The sequence below is a fragment of the Pezoporus wallicus genome, unplaced genomic scaffold (genome assembly GCF_028554395.1).
Source record: "Pezoporus wallicus isolate ANWC-B61680 ecotype Strahan unplaced genomic scaffold, APGP_CSIRO_Pwel_v1 contig_6401, whole genome shotgun sequence".
Taxonomy (NCBI): Eukaryota; Metazoa; Chordata; class Aves; order Psittaciformes; family Psittacidae; genus Pezoporus; species Pezoporus wallicus.
In genome coordinates, this window is record NW_026638608.1 from 1101251 (window position 1) to 1122295 (window position 21045).

The 21045-nt window shown below is 47.4% G+C and overlaps 2 protein-coding genes across 12 annotated transcripts in view; one reads left to right on the top strand and one right to left on the bottom strand.

The window, feature by feature from the left end:
• The window catches only part of GGT5 (gamma-glutamyltransferase 5), a 36732-nt gene extending 28493 nt beyond the window's left edge, over nt 1-8239 (top strand). For 2 of the 3 annotated variants that reach the window (XM_057411399.1, XM_057411397.1), the window contains exons 2-12: nt 483-613; nt 2138-2227; nt 3335-3524; nt 3755-3912; nt 4345-4494; nt 4900-5033; nt 5627-5829; nt 6239-6330; nt 6739-6848; nt 7389-7496; nt 7697-8239. In XM_057411399.1, the coding sequence (XP_057267382.1) occupies nt 550-613; nt 2138-2227; nt 3335-3524; nt 3755-3912; nt 4345-4494; nt 4900-5033; nt 5627-5829; nt 6239-6330; nt 6739-6848; nt 7389-7496; nt 7697-7843 (1446 nt within the window). In that variant the 5' untranslated portion in view covers nt 483-549 and the 3' untranslated portion in view covers nt 7844-8239. The remainder of the gene's footprint in view (nt 1-482; nt 614-2137; nt 2228-3334; nt 3525-3754; nt 3913-4344; nt 4495-4899; nt 5034-5626; nt 5830-6238; nt 6331-6738; nt 6849-7388; nt 7497-7696) is intronic. The other variant, XM_057411398.1, reaches the window with a different exon arrangement.
• Nucleotides 8240-11833: 3594 nt separating this feature from the next.
• Nucleotides 11834-21045, bottom strand: part of GGT1 (gamma-glutamyltransferase 1) — a 61751-nt gene continuing 52539 nt past the window's right edge. For all 9 annotated transcript variants that reach the window (XM_057411405.1, XM_057411404.1, XM_057411407.1 and 6 more), the window contains 8 exons: nt 19422-19579; nt 18411-18560; nt 17779-17915; nt 16719-16906; nt 15787-15914; nt 14830-14942; nt 13675-13788; nt 11834-12663 (listed from right to left, as the gene is read on the bottom strand). In XM_057411405.1, the coding sequence (XP_057267388.1) occupies nt 12520-12663; nt 13675-13788; nt 14830-14942; nt 15787-15914; nt 16719-16906; nt 17779-17915; nt 18411-18560; nt 19422-19579 (1132 nt within the window). In that variant the 3' untranslated portion in view covers nt 11834-12519. The remainder of the gene's footprint in view (nt 12664-13674; nt 13789-14829; nt 14943-15786; nt 15915-16718; nt 16907-17778; nt 17916-18410; nt 18561-19421; nt 19580-21045) is intronic.

Consider the following 21045-nt stretch of genomic DNA (forward strand, 5'->3'; position numbering starts at 1 on the left):
CCTGTCCTCTTGACCAGCATAGTCCTTTTTATTGGAAACGGTAGCTGGAGAGCTAGAAACCAGTTATTTGGGTCCCAGCATGTGGAAAGCTGTCTCCTCTGCTGAGAGCGTTCTCCTCCACGTCTGGGAGCTCCTTGCTGTCTCTTTTTGACAGCAGCATTGGTGAGTGTCTGCAGCTCGCTCCCATTACTCTTTGCCCAGAGGAAGACCAGCCTCACACAGGTCTGGCCCCTACCTGCCCTTTAGCCCTGCGGACTCCCCCTTCTTTTCCACTAATTTTGATTTCTCACTCCCACAGGGGAAGGTGCCTTCCTGTGCTCTCACCCCCCACACTGCTGCCAGTAGCTTTCTCCAGCTGCTAGGTACTCTTGTCAAGCAGGGGCTGCTTTTCAGGTGCCCCAGGGAGACATTTTCGTGTGGCTCCTCCATTCTGTCATTCCTGGATTTTAATGTTACCCTTTTCCCCTCTCTTTTTACCACAGGGACATCCTCAAAAGTGGAGGCTCAGCTGTGGATGCTGCCATCGCTGCCTTGATCTGCACCTCAGTGATGAACCCTCAGAGTTCAGGCCTGGGTGGTGGGGTTGTATTTACCATCTATAATGCCAGCAAAGGTATGGGCCAGCCCCGTTTCCCTTGCAGACACACAGCTACCATGGAAACGTCAGAATCCTTCATGTTCTCTCAGAGCAATTTTTTGAATATAAAAGTTGCATTCTCTGATCACAAACTTTTCTTAACCCAAACATCCATTACAGGGAGTGCATCTTCTTTTTGCAGCAAGAACATGGCAGGGGGGCAAGGAGCTTTGGATATAAAATGAACTGACTTTGCCTCGCTTTATCCCACAAAGGAATCCTAAATTACATTTCAAAGTCATATAGCTGACAGTGCAGCAAGGTGTGAGTGGTGCTGAGCTGCTGCTGGGGTTCCATGGAGGCAGGTGGGAGCAGGGTGAGGTGTGTGCAGCAATGTGGGGGGGTTGAGGGCTCACTTGAGCCCTTGGGCTGGGACTTCAGGGCCCATTCTGCTCTCGCTGGTGGGGGTGGGACTCCCCAAAGCATTGGTGAGACTTTCTGACCCAAGAGATGCATTCTCATTTCAGAAATCTCAATGTAGCAATGGTCAGGGCCTGCTGGGAGCCTTTCTGTGCTTGGCTTAACTCCTAGTTTTGTGATCTTGCATCTATGTTTTTAATGTTGGAGGTTTTTAATTGTCTTGGCTCCCCAAAGCCCCCCGAGATTATTGGTCTAAACAGTAAAATCAACAATGGACACAGTAACAGTGCTGTGGTTTTAAAAGTACTGCCAAGGAGCCTCACAGATTCATGGGTCTGGAAGTGCTTGTGTGGCTCTTACACAATAACATCATTTGGCAAAACACCTGTATTGTTCTTTTTTCCTTTTTGGCAGATCCATGTCCCTTTGTCCCCTACCAACAGTCCTTTTCTGCTACCTGTAGTATCCTGCTGCACAGAGCTGCACATGGCCATGGACAGCTCAGGTGCTTGGTAAGCTAGGTAGCTCTGTGGGCTCCTGCAGCACAGCTGCCTCTGTGCACTGTGGTAGAAAAACAGAAATACAAGGCAGAGAAAGAGGTGAAATAACACCTGAAGTACAACGGGCATTGGGTTTTTTTTCTGTTCAAGCTTTCTGATACATAGAGGATCTTTGGATGTCTCCATTCTGCTTATAAACATGATGGATGTACCTCACCATCCCTTGCAAAATGGCCCAATAACGAGCATAAGGCTCACGTTATGTCTGACATGTCCCACATGTAGAGGAAGTCAGGAACCTGCAAATCAGATGTGAAGCAGCACATCCCAACCTGTGTCTCAGGCCCAAGAGCTCTGAGAGGACCTTAACTGGCTGGAGACATGCTCTGGCCTTGTCCCTGTACCTTTGTTGCCTCCAGGCAGGCACTGCTGTGCTGTAACTAAAATCATGGATGCAAATGACTGTGCTGACCACAGCCTGTCCCTGCAGTGTGCATGGCCCATTGGCAAAGGGCTCCAGAGCAGTTCAACCCCATGGGCTCTGGCCTTGTGGCCTGTGCCGTGCCCACAGCTTGCTGAGAAGTGATGTTCACCCGCTCCAGGAGGACAACGTTATGTATTTCCCCCCTTTCCTTCCTAGGAACAGTCGAGGTGATCAACGCCCGTGAGACGGTCCCACAAGAGTTTCCGCACAACTTATTGTCCAGCTGTGCTGCTGGTTTCCCTCTTGGTAAGGACACAGAGTGGGCCATGAGGGCTGTGTCACAGAGCTCGGGGGGGGGGAATGACACCTAAGACCTTGCTGACCCCATGTGAAGCTCTGTTTAATTGATTGTTCACATCCTGGGTCTTCCTTCCTTACTTTTGCAAAAGTAAGAAAAATGCTAGGTCCGTAAAATGCCTGTTACGTAGCATTGGCAACCTGACCAGCAGGGAGGGTGGGGAGCACCACAGGAGGAGAAATGGGAGTGTAACATTATAACTTCATAGGAAGTCTGCATTTGAAGACCAGCTTTCCCAAAGCACTCATTTCCCAGCAGTTCCTATGGAGAAAACTGTGTCAATAGCACCTCTGACTTTCTGGAAATGAAAAAAATCAATCTAGTGTGGCTGCCCATGTCCTCACATTGGGGAAGCAACCTGGCAGCATCAGGAGTGGAACTGCTGGGCTCTAGCTTAGCTCAGCTAGCTCTTTGCCACCTTACTCCCATCCCAGGAAGCTCCACGTCCATCTGCTACTACTGGTTTGGCAGCAGGCACTTGCACAGCACATCTTGGATCTCTCCACATTTCCTGCTGCATTCATTCTCCTTCCTTAGCACATTTTCTTCCAGGGTGTGCCCTAGCTGCTGGAGGAGATGTTCTTCTCCTTGAAAGAAGAAAAGGACTCAGGAACAGCTCTGGTTGGAAGGGACAGTTGGCAGTCTCTGCTCCATCTCCTGCTCAAAGCAGGGGGATGTCAGAGCTGGCTCAGGCTGCTCAGGGCCCTGTTCTGTCACAGTTTTTACCTTTTTCCAAGGATGGACAATTTAACAGCTTCACTTGCTCTAGCGTTTGACCAGGCTCCTTGTAGTGCTGTTTCTTTTATGTCCAGCTCCCATTTCTCTTGCTGCAACATTGTGCTTTCACTGTGCTCCTTGGAGTCTGGCTCGGGCTTCTCTATACCCCTTCTATTAGGAAGTAGAAGAATGTATGAACAGAAAAAGATCGACAGTGAAAAAAACAAGCCTGCTTTTAGAAGTCTCAGTTGCCTCTACAAATCCACACTTCCCTTGGAGTGCTTTCAGGGAGGTGAAACCTCAGGGCTGTTACTGTGTGACACTTGCTCTGCTTTCAGGTCCCAGCTGGATCGCTGTGCCAGGAGAACTCCGGGGGTATGAAGCAGCCCATAAGCGATACGGCCGCTTACCATGGAAAGCCCTGTTTGAACCAACCATCAAGGTCCTTTCAGAGCCACTTGTCATTTCCCCAGTTATGGAGAAGTTTATTCATCACCCAGCCTTTGCCAGTCTAGGAAAAAGCCTGTGGTAAGACCCACAAATTAAATTGCAGTGTGAGGACCACTGCTCCCTCAGCATCAGACCCTTCCTCTGGCATGCTGACTTGGAGCACAGGCTGCTGCTCAGTGAATGCTTGCTATGGGAAGGGAGGGAACAGAACTGGGTTTTTAAAAGACATCATTGGGTAGGAAAAAGGGATGGGTGCTGAGGACAGAGTAAGCATGTGCTGAAAACTGATGGATGTTTTTCTTTAATAGCCCACTACTTTGTGATGGTCAGAGGTTTTTGAAGCGTGGAGAGACCTTCAGGTGGCCAGCGCTGCAGCAGACACTGAGGGTTGTAGCAGAAAACGGAGCTACAGCATTTTATGAGGGACAGATAGGAAAGGCCCTGGTGGAGGACATTAGGAAAGCTGGTAGGTACCAGATGTAGTTAATACTAACAGACAAGCGTTTTCCCAGCAGCTGGCTAACATTGAGTCAGCATGAGGGGAGAGCCAACATGTGCCATTCACTTGCCACTTGGGATGGTAGCTGGCATGGGAAGGGGCCACCTTTCCCCAGTTCTTATAACTCGGGCATAGAAGCAGGACTAAAAGCTACAGCTCTGGCATTCACCCACAGTGCTCATGCACTGGCCTGCCCAACTTAGGCTTTGTGGTGTCCTGGATTTTGGTGGTAGGTGAGGACACATGAAGACAGTACTGTGCTTGGTGGAAGATATTTGGGAGCATACAGGCATGGTTCTTTAGAAGCTTTACCAAGGCTCTGGTGTAGCCAGCCCATAGTAGGTAGATGGTAGAAGATAATGTGCTAATGACAGCTACCCATCTGGTTTTCTGTTGAAGGGTCCAGCCTGTCACTGGAGGACCTTAAGGCATACAAAGCAGAGGTGTCCTCAGCTCTGAACATTACCCTGACCAACCACACCACAGTGTTTTCTCCTGGACCACCCCTGGGAGGTGCTGTGCTCATGCTCATCCTCAAGATACTGGAAGGTAAAGTCCTAAGGGAAAGCAAATAAAAAAAGGTTTGCAAAGTGTTGCTGTAGAGCATTAGCGAAGTCCTGGGCAGAAATGGAGCTGGTGAGCGATAATAGGTCCAAAACAGCAGCATGACCGTGCTGTACAGTGGGATGATGAACTGGCTCCTTTTTACCATGTGTCAGCATCACCACAGCTGCTGCAAAGGCCAGAGGACACACAATTTTTCCAAGGCTTCAAGGATTAAGTCACAGCAGAAGTTAGTACTAGGTTGCCTCTGTATCCACATCCTGCTAAAGCACAGGGAAAACTTGATAAGACCTGGGATGGCAAAAGGAGGTGCCTTTCAATTTTGTATTTAGAGTTCTTAAAAAACCTATTGCCTTGACTCTAACAAAATTATTTCATCCTGCTCTATAGAGTATAAGCTCCATGAAGCATCACTGGCAACCCCTGAGGAGAGGGTAGAAACCTACCATCGCATTGCAGAGGCCCTGAAGTTTGGCAACATGCTAAAATCCAGCATGCGTGACCCAGCCTTTTCTGAAGCTCTGGTAAGCTGGCATGGTACAAAGGGGCAGCGACAGACACCCACAGCACTGACAGCTTCTTCTGCACTGCTGCTTGACAGAGAAGGAGCAGGGAAATCCCATCGCCTGCTTTTCTTTTTCAAAACCTGCATCATCACCAGCTCATTTTAGCCTATGTGTTTAGGCTTCAGGCAGGCTGCCTATCCTGCCTGCCAACACACAGTACCAAGCAATGTGCTGTCCTGCTTTGCAGTCACAGAAGGAAAGAAACTACTCAGAACTGCTAGGCAAGAGCACTGCAGCTCAGTTGACCACGGCAGAGGCAGGATTAGGCCATTTATTCTGTCTGCAGTTTCTGTTCAGCCATAGGCTGGTGCTCACTTGCCTGATGAGGGGTGTGCATATGCTCTTGCCAGTGTTGATGGGCCTCAGTACTGAGCTTGCTTTGCTTTCTGTGTTGAGAGTGGCCTGGGGATTCAGGCTGGATCTGAATGCTTCAGGTCCCCAAGCTCAGACTATTGGGGCTGAATGCCCCAGGCTTCCCTATGCCTAAAGACCTAAAGACCCTGTGCCTGTCCTTTTATGACTCAAGCTATGTGTCCTTGCTGTCATTGCAGAAGACTGTGGGGCGCATGCTGTCTGACGAGCTTGCTGAGCTCGCCAGACAGCGAATAGATGCCCGTGGTGACCACCCACTTACCCATTACAACCTGTTGGAGCCCACCTACAGCCACAGATACAAAAGCAAGGGCACAAGTCACGTCTCTGTGCTTGCTGCAGATGGCAGTGCTGTGTCCGCCACCAGCACCATCAACTACCCGTGAGTAGCCAGGGGGCTGGTAATTGTGTCACAGGCCACGTGTCAGGTTCACGGGGTACCTGCAAGACTGTTTACCAGAAATGCAAAGCCCTTGGGCTTCGCTGGTGTAGGCAGTCTTCACTTGTGAACAGCTTTTTCATATGACAGGAAAGGTCTTTGAGAATCACCTCAATACTGTAACAACTTGCTGAGCTCTGTGGAGTTTCTGTGGATTGGGCAAATCCCCGTGTGCACTAGTGACAGGGAGCTCATCTCTGGCACCAGCACAGCAGCACCTTTTGGACACCCCATCTGGGGCAATTCTGGGTTGGGAAGAGACAGTGATAACCCACAGGGCCCCTTGGGTCAGTTAATGTCATCCACAACAGCAGAGCACCGGGCACTGAAAGGCTTCCTCTCTCCCCTGCAGGTTTGGCTCTTTTGTGTATTCTAACCAAACTGGCATCATTCTAAACAATGAACTTGCTGATTTCTGCATAGGAGACAAAAGCATTAAACCAGGTGAGTATTAGCACCCCCAATATAAAACACAGGGCAGGAGATGGATATGCAGACTGTGTATCCCCTGGGTCTGCCAAGAAAGAGAACATCAACACTGATGGCAGGATTGCTGCTTACAGTTCCTCAGCTGACTTGAATATGCTGCAGTAAGACCTGAATACTTGTGGTCTTATTGAATACATACCAAGAGGTGCTGCCTATTTAGCCTGTGCTATTAAGGTCCAGTTTCTGTGAGATAGGGTCTGGGCACAAGCACACTTGTTTCTCTGAAAGACTTGAGCTTCTTGAGGAATGAGCAGCAGCTCATTTCCTTGGGAAATGCAAGAAGAGTGGGGCAGCTAAACTCGTGTGTCTCTCCAGCCCCCTTAAGAGCTACATCGCAGAAACAATACTCTGCTTCTGCTCTAGGAGAGAAGCCTCCCTCAGCAATGGTGCCTTCCATTCTCATCTCCAAGACAGGAGACATGCTGGTGATTGGAGGAGCAGGTGGAAGCTGGATTGTCAGTGCTACTAGTATGGTGAGTGAACAGGTACTGCAGGGGAGTACCTTCCACTGCACAAGGGGAGCACAACCTGTCCTGAACAAAAGGAATTACTTTGCTGCTGAAGTCTAACAAACATCTTGTTCAGATATCAAGAAAACACAGGTAAAGCCACAAGAGGAAAAAGAGAAGTGTTTTTACTTCAACTTTCTTAACGTGGAGAGAAGCAGGGGAAGGAGTCCCTGCTAGCACCTGAGCTGAATACAGAAAGAACAATTGTCAGTATAAAGATGTAAGATCCATCAGTAGATATTGAATTCAAGGACAGCACTTTGGCTTAGGGAAAGCATTCTGGGAAATATCATTATGTGCTCTGTTATTCTAGCAGGATTCGTGGTTGAGTGGTGGTTGAGTCCTGGTTCAGTGCAGCTCCTTTTACAGCCCAGGTTTGCCCCATCCTGCAGGCAGGATTTACAATAGAGCTGCTCTGGCCTAACACCAGTGCAGAGGCTGGCAGAATGGGACCCAGGTTTTTATTCAATATCCATAGTCAGGGTGGCATTCGTTTCCTTGCAGGCAATTATAAACAAGCTGTGGTTTGGCTACGACTTGGAACATGCTATTTCAGCTCCCATCATGCATACTGAAGGTGAGAGTATCCTGTTTGAGGACCACTTCAATGAGGTGAGTGGCCTTGTTTGGAAAACTTCTCCTTTTGGTGAGAAGGACCCTGCTTCTGTAACTCTCCTGAAAAATCCTGGTTGCTTAAATCTCACTTTCTCAACCTGACCCCATGTACACATCCTTCATTTTTACACCTGGCAATGCTAAGACCTCAGGTTTCTGCCCCATTCACTCCATTTCCTCTTCTCTCCCCCTTACAGGAGGTTAGAAGCAGTCTGCTGAGAAGAGGACATAAGGAAAATAAAGTTAATTTTGCAATGAATGTTGTGCAGGGAATTTCCAAGGAAGGAAAATGCATCTCTGCTTACTCTGATAAAAGGAAGATGGGGAAGTCAGCTGGATATTAGCATGAAATGCCATCACAGCTCACAAAACTACAGGAGATAACTAGATTCAGAACGTACTTTGGCTTGGACATGCCAGTATTGCCTGTTCCCATCAGGATGCCTCCGAGAGCATGGGTAAAACTTGTGCTTAAACCCAGTTCCAGAGAATGCAAGTCACCCTCAGGCAATGCAACAGGTCAGCCAGCCTTGATTAGAGCTACACCCTCCCTCACTTATCTGATACATGGAAAAATGTATTTCTTGAGCATGTCAGCTATTCAGAGTAAGAAAATACAAAATGGGAAAGGAAAACTGGTCCAAGCCTCACTGAGAACACTGTGATGGCCCAGATGTATCTTCCATTCCTGTTGGAGAGTCCCAGTTAAGGGTAGGATTGGTTTCTTTCAGGTATTGCCACAATAATTATTATTGTGACTCAGCAATGTGAATTAAGTAGCTATTCTGGTTATGAGGATTGGGAGCAGTGTCTGTAGGGTCTGAACTGTAAAATCGTTAAGTGTCCAGGCTTAGAGGGTGGGTTTGGAAAGGGAAGAGAGTAAAACCCCACACTCTTCCTCTTTGGTTCCTTACCCAAAGAAGCCCAATTTTTCCCAAAGGAGGCAGATGGAATTGGCTCACCATAGCTCACATCTGCTGTCCTACTACACTCTTGCTTTGGGGTTGCAAGGGACCCAGAAGCTCAGAGTAACTGTGCCAAAGCATCCTTCAACCCTGCCCATTGGTGACTTTGAGAATAAGCTTCCTATTGGACAATGTGTGTTCCCTGGGGTGGACAGGCTTCAGCTCAGCTCCCTGGGGGCACCTCTCCCTGTGGCGAGAGGAGTCCCAGATCATGCCAGTTCTCCCTCCACATGCCAGCAGAAGTCATTTGGGAAGGCAGGTGAGGCCTGCAGTGGAAGAGCTGTTACTTTGGGGAGCTTTAGAACTTTCTTCAACATGCAAAGGATATGTGCCCAGAAGCCTTGTTTGTAGTCATGAGCTCAGCCTTGCCAGGCAAACACTAGGGCTTGCTGAGAAGTGATGCAGCACTACCAAGCGTTACCACAATGCTTTTCTCCTGTAGTCTAAGGACATGCTCCAACTCCCTGTTACCACAGCTAGTCTCTAGGCAGAACTTATACACTGTCTTAAAAGAGCTATTACAGAGGAATCCTCTGGAGGAGAGAACAGAACTCATGTGGCTGGACACAAAAGGTCTTTTGAAGTTATTTCATAACTTTACTTTGCTCAAAATGGCCAAGAATCAAACATTAAAAAAAAAAAAAAAAAACCTAAAAAAAAAAATCCAAAACCAACCTCCCAAAAGCTTTTCTCAAATACCAGGGACAACTTCCCATGACTCCCAACAACTCCATCTTCTGAAAGCTGATGAGCTGTACTTCCCTATGGGCACAGACAATATTGTATGTGTGTTCCTGAAATTGAAGCCAAATCAGAGCAAGGCACTAGCAGAGGCCTCCCCTGTGTTAGTTCTTATCTCACACATAGCCCATGATATTCCTAGTACCCAAGCAAACAAAATCCCTCTGTAAACACCATAACAAGTACTTGTGCACATACTCTTAAAAACCAAACAAGGCCACGCACAAACCCACTTGCAAACAAGGCCAGATAGGCTTGAAGTCTACATTCTTACCCACAGTCTGTCCAATAAAGCCATTGACTTGTTGGAATCTCAGCCTTCACTTGCTCTTTAATGATGTGCTGAGTCAAGCTGACTAGAGCCAGACACATGTTTTCCTTCAGAAGTTGTACACTAAGGACTATAGCATGACTGCAGCTTGTATAAGAAGGGATTCTGATGTATGAGCTTAATGAGAGGGAATTCTGAGCTGCCAGATCATAGCCGCAAGCACTTCATCATGCATATGAAAGACAAGTTTGTTATGTGGAGAGCCAGCTCCATGCACTGCCCCATCCTTCCTCATCCTAGTGGAATATATCTTAAATCCCCTAGTTCAGGAAGGACTACAGGTTTCTCCATTAGTGGTGCTCACTCAAGCAGAAGTGGCACAGCACCCTGTTAGTAAACATTCAAATGTGTCTGAATGTGACTAAGGCCAGGGAATCAGCCTGAAGTTTGGGGGGGGGGGGGGGGGCAGTTTATATTCGTTTGAAAGGGATTCCTTTGGGGGTTTTTGGCAGTCATCTTCAATCTACATAATTCGCTATTGTCATTAACCCCCTCCTTCACTTCAGTTGCCAGTTCCTGGGTACATTGGTTCTAGTGTCAGAAATAACCCCCTATGGGGTGCACCTATGGGCACCAGACACCATCTGCAGCTCACATTTCAGGACCACACAGACTAACTAGACCAGACGCTGGCTTTAGCCAGATCTGAAGTTGTTTCTGGCCAGCCCAACTGAGCTAGAGTTAACAAAAACCAACCGAGAACGGCACTGGCTGCAGACAGGCAGAGCAGCTCTCCCTTCCCTTTTAAGCTTTGGGCAGCCTTAGGCCACGCTCCATCATGTCTGGGTAGCAGAAAAAAGCAAGTCACCAGGTAACTAAGCCTCCAATTGCATTCACTTCTGATTACTTCTGTAATCCAGCCCATCACCTTGCCACAGTACAGCAATATCACAGCTGCTTCCCACCAAGAAAGTGTGGCAATATTATCTGTAGTCCAGAGCTCACTGCCATTTAACAACTTTGCTACTAACACTGAAACTGAGCCAATTAAGCAGTTTATAAAACCCACCAGAGCTTTCATTTGCAAGACGGAAAGGAATGAGAGCGCAGATCTCCCACTGCAGCAGTCCTGTAGTCCTCACTAGCAAACAGCTCCTGTAGGATCTCTGCTCTCATTCTGCCACCTCCTCACCGCTGACTGAGATCGGCTTGAGTAAGGAGCCCCCGACTCTGGTCTCTCCCCATTCATGCTCATGCCAACAGGAGAGAATTATTTTTGTACTCATCTTACACAGATTGTTAAAGCATCGCTGTACAAAAGCTGCTCTATTTTCTGGTGAAGTCTTTAAATTATATTTTTAATAAAGTGTTTTAAACCAGTCTGGGAATTTCTTCTTAAACTGCTGCCTACCCTGACACCCAAGCAGAGGGCTGCTTTTGAGAGAGGACTGTGATGCAGGTGTTTCCAGAACTAACACTTGCTCATTCTGGAGACTCAGTGCGCTCAGTTCAGTGACAAAAGGATACAGGTTTGTCCCCAGACCACTCTCATTCATAAAGGAACACAATGACTTCGGGTTATTTACCACCACTGCCTTTGCTGCATCTAACACACTGTCATCAGTAACAGCTTAGCAAAAAGGAGCACAGAGCACATCCCAGGCAACCTGTGGTAAAAGCCTCTCATTTAGTGGAAGTGATAGAAGCAAATATACATGTTAAAGTTATGACTCCTTAAGCATGATATAGTTCATTCCTTAAAAGTAGACTCTCCTCTGTTCCAGAAACTGTCAGGAAAGAGAGGCCTGATTCCTAAAATCTCAGCCTTTCATTTTCTCTGCAGTGCATTCTGTATTTTAAGGTTTTTCCAAACTGACGGGAAGTTCCAACAAGCCAAATAGCTGAGTTCAGTTACTGCTACTTACAAACATCCCTAGAGCTTGACGACATGCTGGAATTGTTGGCTTTTTTTTAGGCTGAGTATTAGTCCATGCTGGTAGGTGAACACCAAAGCCTCCTCGTGCATAGTTACAAACACTGTTAGCTGTTCCAGATCAGATACGGATTTCTGGGAGGTCATTCACCGTCTGATTAATGGTAACTTACCTTCTAACAAGAGTAGCTGCAGGGTGCCCTTCTCTAGAGGCTTCATTTCCTCAGACTCTGGTATTTCAGGCCTGCAGTTTGATGTGGTAAGAAGCAAACTGGAGAAAAGCAGCCTTGTTTTGGAGATTTAACTTTTTTTAACTCCTCCTTTCATCAGAGGCGTGAAGAAAAGAGAAATACCTCAGGAGAGCTTCTTTCACACAGGCCCTCGCCATCCTTGCTCACAGGAGCAACTGCGCAGGCAAGAAAAATGTGTGACTCCATGTTCATTTATTTAGTTGTGCTCAGAGTTTTACAGGTAGCATTTTCCCTTTAGACCTTCTCAACAGAAATATAAAAAAGTTTGAAGCCATTTCCCCACTTACACACTCGCCTCCAATAACCAACTGAAGTGAAAAGCAGAAACATCTGTAGTTAAAAGAAAGAGCAGTGAGATTGTGAAGGCTTCTCCCAGTCTAGAGCTGGGCTTCCTGCTAAGGCATAGACCTACTAGTCTGTAACTTAAAAAACTCCAGTCCCCAGAGTCCTGTAACTCCCACCTACTCAACAGAAAACAACTCTTCTCTAGCAGTGACAGGGACATTCCTGGTAGCTGACGCTGTGCAGGGGAAACACTTCCTGCAGCTCGAATGAGCTTATTCAGAAACTCTGGGTACCCAGTTCATGCGCTGAAGAGGAGACAGGGAGCAAACTCTTCAAGGTGAAAGTCTTTTGAAGTAAGTACTGCACGCCCTGATATGACATGCCTGTCTCAGCAGACTGCTGTGGCATGAGGCACTTCAGTCATGGCTGTAGAGAACTGTCCCAGCTCTGTCAATAGAACCACAGGTAAATTTGTTCTTTCCTGTGAGAAGTCCCTGAGTTGCAGACCTAAAGGATCTTCCCCCCAAACACACCTCAGTGTCACCAGACCACCGAAAAAAGGAGCCGAGCCACATCAGTAGCCTGCAGGGAAGCCACCTTTCCGGGAATCAGAGGCTGCAGCCCATCCTTCATCTGTTCTGAGAATGGCTTGCACAACTGCACCACCGCTCACCCGCGTGGTGTTGTGTTTCCTCTTCCTTAGTTCTTCTTCTATACCCTGGAATGCAGAAGTGAATGAGGACAACGGGAGGGGAGCTGCACATGTGCTGCAACCTGCATCCTCTGTGACTACTAGGTGGATCTAAAACTACATGCTGCTCCTCCTCTTCACTGGCATGCCCTGCTTTTGAGGAGGTAGAATTGGGAAGATGTGGCATTTGTGGTGCTTAGTGTGAGCGACCAATACTGTTCCTGGTCATGGAGCCTCTGATATTCATATGCAAACAGCCAAAGCTGATGGATCCTGTTTGGGAATGGGGAAAACGTAGGACTTGTATAGAGCAGGGCATCCTCCCCAGTGCAGGCAGCTGTTACCTTAATAAGATGCTTATTAAAGGAGGATCTTCTGCATAGTTTGATGAAGAAAACTGCCTTATGTAGGAGTGTTTTTTCTAATATAGAGGCATGAGATGAGAGATATACAAAGACTTCATCGGTCTCAGGCCTCTGGGACATGTAATTCCTCAGGGTGAAGGAAGCTGCCAGCTCAGGTGAGTGATATGCAGGGCTAGGCAGATGTTGCCATTGGCTCTCACACCAACAGTGCTGCGCAGTCACCTTTGCTGGGAAAAGATTTCCAGGTTTGTTCTCGTGTCCCTCTATGCATCCTCCTGCACTCTGTGCCAGCACAACTGGGAGGTTGTGCAATAGGACAAGCTTTTCCTGAGGGTCACTGGATTTAGACTGCTGAATGGTTGGGGCCCTGATGTGGTTTTGTGTTTTGCAAGTTTTGTGAGGCAAACAACAATGCAAAAAAATACATACCCTCAGTTTCAGATGTAGGTCATGTTTGAATGCACCCCTTCAAACCCATGGGACTGAGATTAAACCAGATTTTTTTTAACTGAGATTAAACTGTTCAGATTACACTCTGAACAATACTTAACCTATCAGCTTCAGTACTGCTCACCTAGGAGCATTTGGCAAAGATTTTCCACAAGCCTGTCTTCCCAAAACTAGGAACCCAGCCCATACAAGTTCACACACCCCAGGCTCCAGCTAGACAAACCTCCTCTATTTCCTGCTCAAGCTCTGTGATACTGGGAAACAGCTGATCATGAATTCTTGGCTCTTCCACGGCTTTCTTCACATCATAGCCAAACCAGATGGAATTGATGATTGCCTGTAAGAAGCAAAAAGCCACAATGTTAGTTACTTGTCTTTATAGAAGCCTGGCCCTTGTAGCAACACAGGCAGAGTTATCTGAAGAATGTTCACAAGAGACCATTAAAGGCATACTTTCTGGTCCCAGATGCTTTCAGTGGTTCCTCTCTCAGCTAAACCAAAACACAGGTACAGCAAGCCATTTTTTATATGCTTAGGAGGATTCCCACACAAAGAGACTACGAGTTACTAAAATTAACATGGTAAAAGGATCAGATCATCAAGCTATTGTAGCTGGATTTATGATGCTGTGATTAAGCTAGTGCTGGCTGACACGCACAGCAGTCACCTCAGTAAACACAGCTACAGCCTCCTGTTACTGTGCAACCGGTTTCCTTAAACCTGGTTCATCTCTACATGATTAAGTTGCCATTTGGAGCTGCTGGCAAATGGAAACAGCTTTGGGATGAGGGGCTAGAAAGCTGCTTGTAGCGGTTTTTACAGAGACTTCTTTACCTGAGCCAGAAAGCAAGATCCAGCCTGATGTGATGTGCACAACTGTGTGTGCTGGCACAGGAGACAGCTTTCTCCTGCATTCACTTCTAGGCTAGCTGGGCATTTGAATGGCTGCCACAGCAGCCCACAGAGAGCCTGCCTGTCAGATGGCCTGAGACCATGCCTGACCTAAGGTCTTACTCAGCTTCTCTGTGTGACTTTCATCCAAAGTTCAGGATTTTGGAAGGGAATGGTTCTAAAGTAGCTAAAGAGACTAGTTCATGGAGATCCAGAAAAGAAGTTGATGCTAAACTGAAGTAAAAAATCTTCTGCAAGTGGTAAGAACAACTTGCCAAAGGAAAAGACCTGGAATCCCTGAAAGAAGTGAGTACCTTTGTAGCTGTGGCAGGAGTGGCAGGAACCTCCCTTTCAAGCCCCTGGCCCACAGCAGAGCTACAGCCATGGTGTAGCAGGTGCACACTTCAGCCCCTTACCCCAAACGCTGCCTCTCCCCCACCTTGTTTGGCCTTAGCTGTGTCACCAGTTCTCCCATATCATCACATACCAGTGCTGTTGCTGTGGTTATTTTTGTTCCTCCAGAAGCACCAACCACCATCCTGACCTTCTTCGTTTTATCCACCAAGATGGAGGGGCACATAGAGGACATCGGCTGCTTACCTGTTGGGGTCAGAGGTGCAAGACAGGCTCAGCTTTCCACCTGCAGCTTATGAACTGCCAGCTCCTGCCCCCATGTCTGAACCCAGAGCCTCAGTATCTACCCTCCTGACTCAGCTCCTGTGTCTTGTCAGCCCTTGGAGATCCCACTGTCCCCTGTACCCATCTCCTTCATGCTTCTGCGATGCAAACTCAGCCCTGGTTCTTCACAGAGGCTGAAGGTACCTTTCCTCACAGTCCTGTCCCAGCTGGACTTGTCTGTGATGCAGCTGCCTCCAATATGCTATGGCACATTCCTTCCTGTCCTTTCATTTCCCTGTTCCTCTCCAAAACACAGGTTAGCAGAATCCCAGCCCGCTTTAGTAGCATTTATCTGGGTCTGCAGTAGTGGAGCAGGCAGATTGCTTGGGTTAGGTATTGTGAGCTGTATCTACCCAAAGCTGTCTTACAGCTGCCAAGGCAGCACAGGGAGAAGGCTGAGCAGTGCCATCTAACACTTTGTAGTTAGCTCCTGCTGCTGCCTCCCTCTTAAATCAGTTCAAAGAAATCTTTTGCAGCTCTAAGTAATTTCATTTGACATGTGCTGAGCTCCCAGGGAAAGGATTTCTGGCTGTTGGAAGGAGTCAGACACAAAAGCTGTTCTTTAGACAGCCTCTCCTTCAGGACTGCACCGGGGGCTGGTTGTGTGCTTCTGCCAGGGATGCCAGATGACTTTCCATCCTCTGCAGAAAGGCCCAGCTCTGTGCCTGATGGCAGACATACTGCAGCCTACCTTGCAGACACCACAGCATTAATATGCAAGACATAGCCAAAAGTCGGAGTCAGAAAGGTAGTTTATAGTTCGTACCTGGTGCTATGAAATTTGCTGGAGAAGGAGGGATTCCAAATCCATTGATTATGTAAGGTGAGCTGAAGTCATCCATCTCATCATTAAATAGGATTCCACTCACTTTGGATCGTACATCAGAGCCAAAGCTAGAGAAAACAAGTTGGTGCAAATATGTCAAAACTAGAGCAAATCCAGGAGAACCTTCAGGTGAATTACTGCAATGTCAAACCTGGAATTTGATTGGAATTACTCTCCAATCTCTCCTCTTGTAAAGGACGTTCTGTCACCTCTTGGGGGAAGGAAGTAGTTTATGCCATGAGTACACAAAGAGGAAAGGCAGCTCAGAGCCCTGCTGTACAGCTCCCCTGTAAGGACCCCAAGAGGAAGAACAGCACAGCAACTAAATACAACTATTTCCCTTTCCAGCAGGCAGAATGGCACTTCATCCAGAGGCAGCATAACTCACAGGCTGGCACACTGGGGAATCACTGAGGATTTGCTTTGATGTCAAGCTGGAGACATTTTCTATGGACAAAAAGAACCTTCACCCCCCCTTCCAAGCTTCAAGCTACACACACGGAAAACAGCTCTTCCTGCCAGCACTTGAAGACAAGCACTGCACTTCCAGGCCAGCTGTATTAGCTCAAACTCCTGTCTGGGAAGTCAGAGCCAGCAGTGATACCACTGCTTATAATAAGATCCAGATGGAGTGCATGTTTTCTTGGTGGGTGAACTCCAAATGAGAGAGGACACATCTTGTTCTCTGACCCAGCCACATAGGTCTCAGTGTTAAGAACTGACCTGCAAGCTCAGCAGTAGTGCCCATCAACAGTGATATTCATCACTACCCCAACAAAGAGGTGACAGTTCAGTGATGTTTTATACCAACCACAGAACCACCACTAGGAAGATGACAAAGGCCTACATGGAAGTAATGTCCGAGCTCATACTATTGGTTGATGGTGCTGGTGGCGGACACAGCACTGCCATCATCAGCCACAATGGAGAGGTGGGATGTACCGGCATTATCTCCAGTGTAATATACTGGCTCATAGTAGTCAACTGGATGGGAGGTGTTGTCTGTGATTCTCCTTCGGAGACTATCCGCAAAGAACTCAGACGTCATGTTTCTGATCGCCTGTCAGAGAAATCCAATGCAGTTACTCAGCAGATTAAGTTTAAGTGACATGTAGTTATGAGGTTGATATCCAATACTTCAGAGCATGGAAGAGTGGCAAATCCCAGCAGTGAAGCTATAGTTTTCCAGCAGGGGCATTCCTCCTTCTTGAGAGATGGACATTGTACCAAAAATCATTTTAAGCAGTCACAAAAGCAGCTGGTACAATGCAGCCCTTTGTGTAGGGAGATAATCGGCATCTATCATTGCAGGTCTATGGAAAGCTGTCATCACTTTACATCACTGTACATCAACACTGCTGTAAGGCGTAGGCAAGCAGTGTTACACTTGCTTCAAAGGTGAGAGGAAAGGAATCGAGAGAACTAGGCCAAGGCAAGCTCTGATCATTGCTCTGTAAACAGCAAATTGGTATTCATCAAGCTGGGCTGGGCTCAGATCCTGCTGCTTTTGCAGAGTCACAGAAGTAAAAGCACAAAGTGTGAAGTTGGGAAAAGAAGGGTTCCTGCCTCAGCCCTTCCCCTATGTTGGTCCATTTACTTTAGGCAGGACTGGGGTTAGAGAGCCACAGGGATGTCATCTAATAAGGCTTCAAGCACTACGAAACGAGGGAGGGTTAGCCCTAAATATACTCAGATGCTCCTCATGAATTAAGGATTTTGGTTTTCCTTACATCAGGGAGGTTTCCTCCATTTATATCCCTCATACTCAGCCATGAGTCACACAGGACTTCACATTTGGATTCAGAGATATTACAGTGCCTGCAAATATCAGGTGTCACAGAGCATCCCTAACAAAGTTTAGTCACCCATAAACTTTAAGCCGTGCTCCAGCCAGTCTTGGTGTTGCAGAAAGAAAAGGCTTTTGCCAGGTACCTCTGTAATGTTGACAAATTTGGGATCTCCCAGTAAAGTCCTCTTGGCATAGGCAAAGCGAAAGGCCTCCACAATGCGGTGGTAAGTCAGACCTTTCTTCTCCACCGTTTTGATGCTGTCAGCAGAGAAATTATATCCTGGCAACAGAAGACAAATAACTGTGAACAACAAACGAAAGTACATGGTCAATGGATTGCAAATAAACCTGTGTCAAATGGTATAATCTTGAAGCCCAATCTCTCAGAGATGTAATCACTGGACTGTCCTAATCTCCCCACAGAGAACGCAGGAGCTCTGGTAGTTTTGAGCACTAAGGGAATCACCAGCAGGCTTTTTACTTTGCAGAGATGTTTCCCAAAAAAGCCTCAAGTACAAGTTAGTTTCTACACATGCAGGTATCAGGGAAGTGCCCCAGTCACAAGCATATTTTCCCTCTCACACCTGTATTTCAAGTAGGAAGGAGTTTGCAACAGAAGAGAAATGTTTCCACATCTCTGATCCCTCCTGGGGTATCAGACTTCCCACCTGCTGGAGGGCTATCAAGGGAGGCACAACTCCCAAAACTAAAAAGGTGTTGTCTTTGGAGCCCTCACGGTCCTGTTGCCTGTAAGGTACTGCTCAGGGGCACTCACCTTTCAGTATGTTGAAGATGAGGGCGAGCACAGGGCCACTTAGAGGGGCACTAGGTGTGTAGAGGGTAAACTCCCCAAGTGTGATTGCTATGGGGTCTTCTATCACTGTTGCATTGTAGTCCCGCAGGTCTTCCAATGTGACAATGCCCCCTGGAAAAGAAAAGGAAACTATGAGTGTGGGTTTATGTGATCTTTGGTAGGAAGAGAAAGCAATACTCCATCACTGCGCATCACAGCAAGGACAGGAGGGAACAGAGGCAAATCTAAAGAGTTGCAAGGTAAAGAAAGCAAAGATGGATGCACAAGAGATTAATTTATTCCTTAATAGATCCAGCTGAGGCTCAGATAGCCTAAGCTTGAAGTTGAGCTGATTTACAGCAGCCAAAAATCTGGTCATCCATCTTTTTTTATTTACAAAGGACACTGGCAATGTCAGGTAACAAAGACCTTAAGAGTCCTGTTTACAGAAGGAGGATGCAGCTTTCGGGTGCTGTGTTACCCCACAAACAGAATCACTTTTATGTTCTATTGCCTTTCTTAACAGAAGGGGGAAGACAATAATTGACCACCACAAATGACTTATTCAGATGAGGTTCAAGCTGGCCAATGCTAGCTAGTAAGGATACGATACTACCACCATCTAGTGGTATCGAGAGATTAAACAAGCTCAGAGTTTACAGGACCGTGTCATGTTTTAGGTAGAAACTTGTTGGATTCATGCTCTGTATGCATGCATCCACTATCTACATCCAGAAACACATAGGCTTGCTAGACTTTATGGTACAGAAATGCACAGCATACACTGTCCATTTCAGACTGAGTTTCAAATGCATTCATTAGAGTGCTAAGAACTTCTCTAGTGTCCTGCTGCCACACTTCTCAGAGGCAGCATTTCGGGCAGGGGACTTGACCCACTTCCAAGGTTTCTGCAGGTCACTAGCTCCTCCCTGGGTGCTGAGCAGCAGCAGTCAAGTCACTCATGCTCTTTTGGACAGATGTCCTGTTTCTCACCTACACTGTGGATATCATCGATGATCTGCTTTGCCAGGCTTCCTGTGTAAAAGGCATCTGCTCCTTCTCTGGCTATAGTCTCGTATGTGTTGGCTAGTTTAGGCATCTTCATGATATCGCCCTCATGCAGAATTTTCCCTCTTTTGCAGAACACTTCACTAACAGAGAAAGGAGATTGAGAAGATCAGATCTGAGAGGCAAGTTCAACACTATGTGTACCTGTACCGACACAGTATTTGAGTGCTCATGCTAGAGGCTTCTTGGAGAGAAGAGAGACTGTGTAAACCATGCCCCAGGGGTCCTGAAATCTTGCACTGGGACATAAAAGTGAACAGGGGCTCCTGACCCGAGGTTCCACATTGCTCAGAGTTTGCTCAGTGAAGCCTACAGGAGGGAGCGTTGACGTTTTTCACCAAGCCAGGCCACCCTCCCTAGCTGCCCAAGGGGCCCAACAACTCCCTCAAGATGCCCGGGAGAGGCCATAGTTCTTGCACTCAGTTCAGTTCAGGGCACAGACTGAAGCTATAAGGCTCAAAGCTTCCAGTGAGCCCAGGAGAACATGTTTTGATCCCAGTTTGTCACAGCACTTTGAGGTAGACAGTTTCATCTTTAACTCCCTGTTGTGGTTTAAGTGTCCTGAACCCAGGACACTCCCTCATCAAGGATCACAAATGTGCTGCTGTGGACCTGCCAGATGGAAGTACAAGAGATAGGCCCAGGCTGTACATCCCAATTGGATTGGAAACCAACTTGCAGCTGCCAGAGATTTTAAGGAAAAGAGAGACTTAAGCATGATCTCCAGTAGGGCTGGACATAGATAGGAAGGGTTTGACTGTAAGAAGTGGAGGAGCACTGAAAACCCTTTATGTTCATAGTCACTGCCAGAAATGGATGGTCAGAGGCATTGTTTGAGGAAAGGTTGGCTGCAGAAAGCCAACCGTATCCTGGGCTGCATCAAAAGGAGCGTGACCAGCAGGTCGAAGGAGGTGATCCTGCCCCTCTACCCTGCTCTCGTGAGACCTCACCTGGAGTATTGTGTGCAGTTCTGGGGTCCTCAACATAAAAAGGACATGGAACTGTTGGAACAAGTCCAGAGGAGGCCACGAGGATGATCAGGGGACTGGAGCACCTCCCGTATGAAGACAGGCTGAGGAAGTTGGGGCTGTTCAGCCTGGAGAAGAGAAGGCTGCGTGGAGACCTCATAGCAGCCTTCCTGTATCTGAAGGGGGCCTATAGGGATGCTGGAGAGGGACTCTTCATTAGGGACTGTAGTGACAGGACAAGGGGTAACGGGTTAAAACTTAAACAGGGGAAGTTTAGATTGGATATAAGAAGGAAATTCTTTCCTGTTAGGGTGGTGAGGCACTGGAATGGGTTGCCCAGGGATGTTGTGAATGCTCCATCCCTGGCAGTGTTCAAGACCAGGTTGGACGAGGCCTTGGGTGATATGATTTAGCATAAGGTGTCCCTGCCCACGGCAGGGGGGTTGGAACTGGATGATCTTAAGGTCCTTTCCAACCCTAACGATTCTATGATATGACCAAAATTCCCACTGTCTGAGAGCAGGAGAAATGTTCGAGGAGTCTCTGCAATTTCCCCAGCTGCAGGTAAGATTAGCTTGATA